Here is an 11050-nt window from a genome sequence, read left to right on the forward strand (position 1 = left end):
GTTACAAAAATGCAGTATAAATTGGAAAATTGTGAAGTGTTTTTGCACTATAAAATAACTGTTCAAAAGTAGTTTATAATTTAATTTATAATTTATTACAGTGATTTTAAAGTTTAATTTATTAGCTTCATTACTCCAGTCTTCAATCACATGATCCTTCAGAAATCACTCTAATATTTTTATTATTATTATTATTATTATTATTATTATAATTTGTAATGTAATAGTAATAAAAACAACAATGACTTGAGTAATAATTTCATTTGGAACTACATACAATAAGTAATAAACATTTAATAAATGTCGCCTTGATGAACAGAATAATTTTATTGAAATTTTTAAATTTGAACTTTTGACTGGTAGTATAAGTATATTTAGCAACACTTTTTAAAATGTAAACTCCACAAAGAATAATATAATATAATATAATATAATATAATATAATATAATATAATATAATATAATATAATATAATATAAAGATTTAATTCCAGCAGAACAAATTTTTCACTGAAAAATAGTATCTTCAGTGAGCTGCTGGCTTTTTTGAATCAGTGAGAACTCTCATTTGATTCAAGTTCAACTCACTGAATCTATGATCTTGTTTCAGCAGTTCTCTTTGTCACCCAAAAATATGAATTATTTTTATTTTATTCGGGTTTTAAAATGTGCTCACTATAAAAGAATTGGATTCTAGCCTTTTAATATATTTTTCTGAAGTACATTTAAAAAATAATCAACAACACCATTGAAAAACCCCTATTTCATTTATTTTTTTACCTTAATACCATTGTTTCAGATCATCAATGATTTTATGCAAGAGCATGTGACAGAGATAAGTGACAGTGACACATACAGTACTATATGCATGAGCTATACCTTCTAACCAAACTGTATAGATTTAACAGGCTAGGGCAACGCTGTTCAGATTTGTTTGATCCCCGTTCCAATTGAGTATGCATTACCAATCAGGTCTCTCGTTTCAGGCCTTGCTTATAAACCTGATAAGTGTACGCGCTAGAATCCTAATCACGACGCCCTTCTGAAAATTGAGAAGCAGTCTGTGAAAATCAAATCTGATTGCACTCAGCAAACAAATACATATCATGAGTACGGAACATAATCAAGATTAGCCAGAATACGTGACCCGCTTCTGCGGGCATGTTTGCGCGTGTGATTTGAGCATTAAATCTCTGTGCCACCAGAATATCAAGTGATAGATAGGTGACCTCCTTCCAGCAGTAACCAATTTCCACATGAAGTGGGGAAGATAATCTGATCACAACAAGGTGTAAAGATAAAGGAAATCCCTGTTGCCCTCTTTCTATTTCAGATGGGTTTTTTCTCACCTGTACAACCCCAAAAAGCACGGATCCTTTTTCAATTACAAGTAAGAAATGTGGTCAGCCTTCCACCTATTTGGCTTATTACAATATAATCAAAATACTTCATTTGTAATTGGTGAAAAGAAACGTTCATAGGTAATTACTGAGCAGAAAACATAATACTGGCAGTAGGATCGCATCTAAAAGCTCTTTTTTTTTAATTCTAGCAAGCACACTGCAATTAAATCCTGACTGTTTTCTCTAGTAAAGTTACATTTCAGGTGCAAGTGCAAGTTAAGCTGAATCGACAGCACTTGTGGCATAATGCTGATTACCACAAAAGTGAATTTCAACATGTCTCTGCTTTTTAAAAGTGGCCTGTTTTGCTGTTTTAAAGGTTTTGTTTTGGATATTCTATAATAGGTTTGCAGACTGAAAAAAAATATTCAGAAATGATACCTTGGATTTACTCAAATTTTTACATTAACTGGCTGTAAACAATTTATTTGTGCTGAATTTAAACAAACAAATTAAGTATTTTATTAAATTTAATTTGTTTCTTTAAATTTAACACAAATAAATTGTTCGCAACAGTTTTGCAGACATCATTTTTTCAGTGCATGTATTCAAGGTCAGAAAAACTTTCATTTAAATCACATAATTTCTCAAATAATATATTAAACAATTCTAAACCATTATTTACATGAGCCTACTTTGCTCTGATTGGTCCGATAGCATGTTGAGATTTGGTCAATTGGTGTCAGAAGAAGACCATATAATACCATATACAGTTGAAGTCAGAATTATTAGCCACCTTCGAATTTTTTTATTCTTTTATATATATATATATATATATATATATATATATATATATATATATATATATATATATATATATATATATATATATATTCCAAATAATGTTTACCAAAAAAGGACATTTTCACAGCATGTCTGATAATATATATATATATATATATATATATATATATATATATATATATATATATATATATATATATATATATATATATATATATATATATATATATTATTTTTTTTTTCTTCTGGAAAAAGTCTTATTTGTTTTATTTTGCTAGAATAAAAGAAGTTTACATTTTTTTTTAAACACCTTTTTAGGGACAAAATTATTAGCCCCTTTAAGCTATATTTTTTCCTGATAATCCACAGAACAAACCATCGTTATACAATAACTTGCCCAATTACCCAAACCTGTCTAGTTAACATAACTAATAAACCTAGTTAAGCCTTTAAATGTCACGTTAAGCTGTGTAGAAGTGTCGTGAAAAATATCTAGTTAGATATTATTTACTGTCATCATGGCAAAGATAAAATAAATTCGTCATTAGAGATGAGTTATTAAAACTATTATGTTTAGAAATGTTCTGAAAAAATCTTCACTCCATTAAACAGAAATTGGGGAAAAAATAATTCAGGTCGGCTAATAATTCTGACTTCAACTGTACATTTTTGAGAAATTGTAATAGTCAAGCAAACAAATCTTTACAATAAATGTTTCTTCTCAAAACGACGTTGTGAAAGTGGGTTTGGTTCGCAGATAGCTAAAGAATGCTGTAGGCATGCAATATGCAATGTGTTATGGACCCAAGTACTGTAGATCAGTTATGCAAGTGAAAGTGTTTTAAGAGAATCAATTCTTTACTTTTTATGAGAAATTTTAGGAGAAAAGTCCTATTGATCTTTAAAACTGAGCTTTTAGATTCACATACAGGTACATTATACTCTGCATGAAATGTATTATTTAAAAAAACACTTCAAAAGGCACTATAGGTTACAATAAGACAATGGTACTGTATATATGCACAGCAAGTGTTTTTCAGCCACATATAAACTTCTGGTGAAAGGTTAATGCGTCTATTTTTATTTTGTTTCACAAGGTTCCCTTTACAGCAGTGATGTTGTAATGTAATTAAAGTATAATTCATTTAGCTGTTCAGGCATAAAACAACATGTAATAACGTTTAAATGCAAGTGCCCTTAGGAGGAGCGCAGAAACATTGAAAATAAAGTGGTAAAATAAATTACCATTTTTAAAGGGTCACGAAACACCAAAACACATTTTTTGAGATTATGACTGACATGTCCCACATTGCTAAAAACACTATTACGTAGGACACATATATTTAGCTAACAAGTGAAAATGGGTTGTTTTTGCATTGTTTAGAGCAAATTCATTCTTTTGGTTTAAAAATAAATTTTGAAGCAACATACGGCGATGAGATCATTTTGTAAATTCCTGCATGGAGTAGATGTTATTGAGTTTTTCAGCACATCTGTTCATTAATTCATGAGAAAATAGGTTCGAACCAATCAGCGCTCTCCATTGTAAATGAGATGCAACTTCATTAATATAGATGATTTAGCTTGATCTGGAAATGGTAAAATCTGGATTCGCCACTTGTCTTCTTTTAAAAACAGATGCGGTTCCAGTTCGTGTTGATTATCCTGTCTATGAATTTAAGTGTGTGATCAGTGTTTATTTGTTTATGTTTATTCAGATGACAAAGTAAGTTGGTATTGTCAACAGTACTCTTTCAGTTTCTAAAGATATACCTTAGTGAAAATGATTTCGTTACTAAGTTTACAGTAACATCACTACAATATTATGGGCTGAAAATCCTCCACTTCCACACAGTTCTTAGATCCACTGTAAATGCTGCTCTCCGAATTACTGTCTCCTGCATCTGTGTTTGTGTTGCCGGTGTAAAAATCAGCTGTTGTGCACATAATGAAACCCTCCTTTTCATGCAAACCCTTCCCTCTTTCGCCACCCGACACCTAAACAAAGCTGAATTGACGCACCTTCCTGACTTTTTTCAATCTAGAGGTGTGAAAACACCCTGCTAAAACAGGGTGAACTTCATGGCCCTTTAAAGACATGGCGGAGAACAATGGGATTTAATGCAGTGCTTCTTGTCTCGTCTGAAACCCACTTTATATTGTATATTAATCAAGTGAAGTGAAGATCATTGATTTTTAAAGAAACCAGATCTTAAGCATGCTGATTTTTTTAATGGCCTGACAATTCACTGGAAGCCCTTGAGCTGCCTCAATGAAAATGAAAAGCTCTTGTGCATTACCCCATTGCCATAGATGTAAACATAGACAATCTAAAAATGTTACAATTTTGACAACGTTTCAATAGTAAAACCACAAGACATAAAGGGTGAACCCCGGTACGCTTGCGTCATCAAGCTGCTGTTGTGTGTTTGGCTGATACTAGATGAAGTTTAGTACCAAAATGGAAAGACGTACGTACTTTGTGGCTATTCTACTTTTACTAAATCTTTTGGTTATCGAGATACAAAAAACGACTTGCGTCCATCTACTGCAAAAATATTATAAACGTTCTGAACATTGCAGACATTATCACTGTGTTTGCACTGGGTCAGACCTGATTGTCACCAAGGTAATGTTAGGTGATACACAGACATACACACAAATGAATGTTATGAAAACGATAGTTTGTTGTACAGTTGGCGGTTCACTTTTGTTATTTGGTACGATTGCATTCATACCAGATGTGAACCGGACCAGAGTTCGCATGAACTGTACCACCTCTTTCAGACATGGGTACAGTTTATGGGTGCACACTAGAGTTCAAAAGCAGCTAAACGTACCGAATTCTGGCGTCAATCAAACCCTGGTGCGGACCAAAAGTGCTAGTGTGAAAGCACCTAAAGACTCTATAATCTGAGTGTGAAATAATCTCCTTCTACTCTTCCTCTGTGAAGCTATATCCAATTTGACGACTTTGTTGCCATGACAACATAACACCTAAAACCCCAAAGTGACCGTAAAAATCACCAGATCGCTTTTAAAGCTCAAATAACACTCGTTTAACTGAAGAATTAATGTACTTTGAGTCCTTTTATAAGATAAGCTACACATTCCTGCTTTGAAATCCCGCAGAAAAAGCTCCTTTTCACGTCCATTGTAAGTGTCTCACCTTTTGCCACGAATGCTGTCGATTGAGCTTAACTCGTATTGAACCCTGAATATTCCTTTAAGGCCTCTTTCTGAGTTGCACAAACATCTCTTCCTCTGCTCTCTCTCTTTCCTGGTTCTCTTCCTTTATCTCTGTTCTGTGGTTAGTTCTCTTCCTCTCCTCCGTTTTAATAACCTTTTTCGCCTAGACTTTCTGTGATTGCCAAGTTGCTGACATCGTGAGGCTTTTCCCCAAAGTCCCTGGCGCAGATTCTTGGTAAACAGGGATAAACAAACACAAGAAAGCCATTAGCTGGTGCCCACAGACTAGAGTTGCAAAAGACTCTCTTCGGAAGAAGTGCTGGTTTGCTTCTGTTTGCTTGTATTGCTTAACTAGCACACACAGGTACACACAAACAGCGACTGAAGAGACACCGAGGTGGCTCATTAACGGAAAAGATGCGACGGTGACTCAGACGTGCTCTTACAGACGTGCCCTCACCCAATTTCTCCAAGACGTTTCTAGATCCGTTCAGGCATTCATTTAAAGCGGGGGAAAGGTCACGTTCTGCTATAGCCACCGAGGATCTCTGACTGATTGATTAAAAACAGACGGATACATGGCAAGGTGCATCGGATCAGTCTGAGATGCTTGTGTTATTGGTCTTTCTGCTGGAAAGCAAGAGAAGCAGGCATGTGAAAAACAAAGCATGGAAAAAGGAATAATTTGGCGTGACTCTCTCCGCAGATTAATTCTTCAACGAGCCTCTGCTCAAAGTCCCGGTCTAATGAGGTGCTCTGACCTCAGCTAGGTTTAATGGAATAATAAATGTATCAATGCTTTGAAACTGGCAAGGTCTCTCAGCAAAACACACACACATACACACACTTAAAAAACTCCTTCACTCATATGTGTCTTAGCCCTCTGTTTAGCTCTACCATATCATTGCTGATCCATGCATGTGGCGAATGAGGCTCTTTCGATGGACCGCTGTGGAATACAAATTCATGCTCCAGGCTTCCATATTCTGCATGAGATAAACAACACATAAATCTTCATCCCTGGCTGGAAGAATACAGTTTTTTGGGGGGGATTACCAGGTTGTGACAGTACTTACTTTAGTCATGTGAAGAAAAGAACTTCAAACAAGTCAAACACAAAGACGTGATTTATTATATGACTTTCAGCTGTAGATGAATATTATTTCCAATACAAATTTAATTAAAATAAAATTGTAATTCTGTTATTGATTACTGAACGTTGTGTTGTTATAAACCCCAAGACCTTTGTTCATCTTCAGAGCACAAATTAAGATATTTTGATGAAATCTGAGAACTCTGACAGCAACGGTCCCAAGACATTCAAAATCTAAAATAGGAACCAAAAATGTCAAGGATGCAGATCTGGTGCAGATGCAATCTGAGCTGCATCCAATGCTTTTTAATGCATTCCTGTAACCCCACCCCTAACCCTACCCCGAACAGTGACGTCACTAGCTCCAATGAGTGCATTGTGTCTGATATGCCGTCTTAGCCTGCATCATCAAGGATGCATCCAATTGCTATTGACAACGTCAGTGTTTCATCTGTAATCGTACGAAGCTCCAAGAATGCTTTTGTGCACAATAAAACAATAAACATGACTTTGTTCACAAGTCACAAGTTCTGTTTTTGGTTCTTTTTCTGGAAATCTTGCTGCATATAGAGGACTAGAGCTCTCAGTTTAATTAGTAATTATTTCATATTAATCGTAGGGTAATTAATTAAAAATTTCGGTTTTGTGTCAACTAACCCTTTTATTTATAATGTAAAAATACTACACTCTCAGAAATAAAGGTACGAGAGCTGTCACGGGGGTGGTACATTGGTGCTAATAGATACCTTTGAGGTACCAATATGGACCCTTTAAGTACAAATGTATACTTATTGTGGGGTGCATTGTCTTTGCAAAAGGTACCACCCCAGTGACAGCTTTCGTATCTTTATTTCTGAGTGTGTATTATTAAAATGCATAATTTACATAATAGGACAGACTTTCTTGGTCTGTTTAATATGGTGTTATTTTCTAAATGAGTTGCTGCTTGCATATTGCAAAAACCACATCTAAACCATCTCAATATAAAGGTTTCTGCAAAACCTTTCCTTTTGTCGCCCTCAACAACCATTCGTGCACTCAGCAGATCCTTGAGCAACATCAAGTGTGCTATTTTCTAACACCATGAACACCTTTTATAAAGACCCAGAGTACATACCCTCTCATTAGTTGTGTACTGTATATATGCATTTATCTGCAATGTTCAAAGAAGCTTCACAGCTCAAGCTACCATGGAGCTTTTATTACTCTCTCACACTGTATAATGAAATATATATTTAAGGCCACTCAGAGAATGTGATTTCTTACAAACATGTACTTTCAGTTACTCAGACTTTTTAGTTGTAACTTTAGCACGGAGTTCAGTACAAAGTGTTTTAGTGAATCATTGTTTTGTATTAAGAAGGCTAATTTAAATCTAAGATGTTTTAAATATCTTAAACTCCAAAAATTAATTGTTAAAACAGTAAGAGTTTGATCCAACCCAGGCTCATTCTGAAAATGTACTAATATATATATATATATATATATATATATATATATATATATATATATATATATATATATATATATATATATATATATATTTTTTTTTTTTTTTTTTAGAGAGTGCCATATATGTCCCAGAAGGTCAGTTTTTTTTGCAGTTTTTGTTTTCATGAATCCAGAGGCCGCTGTATACTGTACGCATTTTGAAATATCAAATTTTGCGAGTGCCATTCACACCTGCTCTTCACGCGTAAATCCACCAGAGGCTGCTGTTAAATGACTGACTGACTGACTGACTAGAGCCAGTCTTCGCTGCAGCTTGCATCTTTACAGTAGCATGGGCATTACCTTAGCGGGGGGTACAATGTCCACTATGTATTGAACATGGTCCAGTACGTCATTGTAGTTACAGACTGCAGCAAAGACCTTTTTGAATGGCTGACCGATCGACTGACCCACCTTCCTCATTCTCTAAACCCAACCAATGACAATTTTAAAAAGCAATCCAGAAAAAGAAAAGTTCTCATCTAATTTTTACATTTTCAGATTTTACCATGTTCTTACCCTGTTATTAACTTGCTTATTATTAATTTTTTTGCTTCCATTTTTGTCTTACCCGCTTTCCAGTACTATTCTCCAGCAAACTCGAACCACGTCGTTGTGGTCAACTCTTCACTGTGTCTCAAGTTCGCCGATGTACATTGCGAGCTAACTGGACAAACTGGTAACAGCGGAAAAGCCGTCCACATGGAGGTAAGCGGTCAGCTGGAACAGCATCATAATACCACCCTGTTGCATTCGTTTTAAAGATGAAATGCAGCCAAACTTACTTCTGGCTACATATTTCGTGATCTCCAGAAATGTATATTGGGCTATGTTTCAGAATGAGCCTATATTGGTTTGATCTCACCTCAGCAATGACAATAAACACACTTTTTTTTAAGCATATCATAACATATAAAGTAAAGGCCTACTTGTTTGTACAATGAATACCAACACATCCCATTTCTATTAGCTGATGAAATGTAAATCAAAGTGAATGTATTAAACAACATTGTTCAAGTATGAATCACCAAAAACACCCAGGTTCAGGATAAAGGGGGATTTAAAAAAAAAAAAAAAAAAAAAAAAACCCTGTTTTTGTGCAATAGGGATCAAATGTTACAATTCATTTGTTTGATCTTTGGATGTTCAGAAAGTTTTAACAGATGGCCATATATTCAGCTAATAAGTAAGTTATGAACCCTTAAATAGCACTATTTTACTCCATTCAAAAAATAAAAATGTGTTTTTCTCACTATGAAAATACCATCTACCACTTATTGATAGATACAGCACTGCTGTTTCTAGGTTTTACATTAGCAGTTCAATAACACCAGTTCAAAAAGCCTTGGGCAAGTCCTCAAAAGAAAATTGCCTTCAGAGCTCCTAAGTCACGCATCTTCTGTGCATCCATCCAGCGCTTCATATTTTCAACAGTCTGACTCATTCTTCAAAGTCTCTTGAGCCACAAAGTTCATTGCAGATTTTTCTTTGATTTTGTTAACATATGTCACCCTAGACCTTCCCATCAACTTTGGCAGTACACCCTGCTTCCATTCCTATTTGTGTTGAGTTGATCTGGCGCATATACTTCTACCTGGTTACCGAGATCATATGCAGCTGAACTGCGATTCAGGATATGAAGTATTGACAAAACGTCAGTTGCTCTATCTTCAGTCTCCGCTAGCGTGTCAGGCAACAACGTTCTAATTACAGCTGCTGTTTAAAGTTTAAGGTCGTTAGCTGACGAGATTGACAGGACTGCGGAGCAGAGCTGAACGTATGTATGGATCCTGAGCGCATGCGATATTAAAGCCTGTACAGCGCTCATCCACTCTTGTAATTACAACAATTAACTGTTGTGATTACCAACAGCTTTATTTGGCACTATAGAGTGGAAACGAGGAGGCTTAACGTGCGAGGATGATTATTGATAACTCCTCTTGGGGTGAGGGACGGTCAAGGCAGTGAACGATAGAAATAAGCCCCCGATTATCTTGTAGCGGAGATTAACTTGAAGAAAATGAGCTGTGTTGGCTTTGCTAATGATCAGATTATTAGCAACAAACTACAGACTTTTCGACACAGTCGCAGACCTGCAGATTGAGCCCATGAAAGTGGATTAACTCTTGTTTAGGCACTGGGGCTATTATTTATCAGAGAACTTGGCTTAATGGAACGGAAGCTAATGCTACGGCTAATTCTGTCAGCCTGAAATATCATTCTGCCCACAAGCCTGTACAGTGAGTGCAAAGTTAAATAGGCCAGCATTACCATGGATACACAGCACTGTCTTGTTTGCAAAACAAACAAATCAGGATGGAAATCCTCCTCAGTATCTGCAAAACTATGCGTATTCACTCATTACAATAAAATGATGCTAAATTACAAAAACAAGACAATGCTAGAGGACATATCGCTCCCCAAACAAAGACAAGGCTCGCTTTTTCCAGACAAGATCCGGTAGCAGTTTCCTGTGCCTATAACGGCTTTAATTATACAGCTAACAACACCATCGTGTAATCTTACTCAAAGCGGGCCCTGCTATGTAATAGCTTTGTCACACTTACTAAAAGACCAGACACCCACAACTTCCCTCAGATAGTAATTTCCTGTTTATACACTAACACGGCTTCTGGAGCTGTACCTATTCAGGCTGAGTTATTGATTAATGGGCATGTTGCCTCGCAGGCTCGGTCTCATTAAAAATGACTGGCTTTCAGTAATTTGGGCCTTGGGCACAGATGGGAAGGAGCCTGCACGAGTGGAGCTGACTCAGGAATGCCAATCACGGCCGTCTCTGCTTCTGACCCCCTGCTTCAGTGCAAGCCGGGAAACTGAATTATTTACAGCTGCGGCATTTCCAGATCAGACCGAGATATTGTTGGAGAACGCATCAATGTTTCAAAACATGCCACTGAACGTCCTCGTGTTTGGAGCAGCAGTTAGGTCTAATATCCAGGCAGAGCTGTTGTCACCGCAAAGTAAGACAACAGCACACTGCGCCATATGAATTTTACAGGACACATCTCAACCATCTTCCAAGACTCATCCATTGTTTCTTTGGAGAGCGGTTTAACATCTTGAACATTGCTCAAAGAGAGGGAGGAATTATTCAGTATGCTGTCTTTTGA

General features: G+C 35.9%; 2 protein-coding genes across 16 annotated transcripts in view; one reads left to right on the top strand and one right to left on the bottom strand.

Annotated features, from left to right (window-relative positions):
• The window catches only part of LOC147834501 (uncharacterized), a 382782-nt gene that overhangs the window by 89495 nt on the left and 282237 nt on the right, over window positions 1–11050 (top strand). For 8 of the 14 annotated variants that reach the window (XR_015504242.2, XR_015504244.2, XR_015504240.2 and 5 more), the window contains exon 3: window positions 8502–8627. The exons of the other annotated variants lie outside the window; for them this stretch is intronic. Coding sequence is in view for 3 of the 8 variants with exons in the window: in XM_087276538.2 (XP_087132664.1) it covers window positions 8502–8627 (126 nt within the window). In the remaining 5 variants the exon portion in view is untranslated. The remainder of the gene's footprint in view (window positions 1–8501; window positions 8628–11050) is intronic. 14 annotated transcript variants of the gene reach the window in all.
• Window positions 1–11050, bottom strand: part of nrg3b (neuregulin 3b) — a 275221-nt gene that overhangs the window by 51321 nt on the left and 212850 nt on the right. The gene's annotated exons all lie outside the window — the stretch shown is intronic.

Source organism: Danio rerio, chromosome 12 (genome assembly GCF_052040795.2).
Source record: "Danio rerio strain M-AB ecotype USA chromosome 12, GRCz13ab, whole genome shotgun sequence".
NCBI classification, from domain to species: Eukaryota; Metazoa; Chordata; class Actinopteri; order Cypriniformes; family Danionidae; genus Danio; species Danio rerio.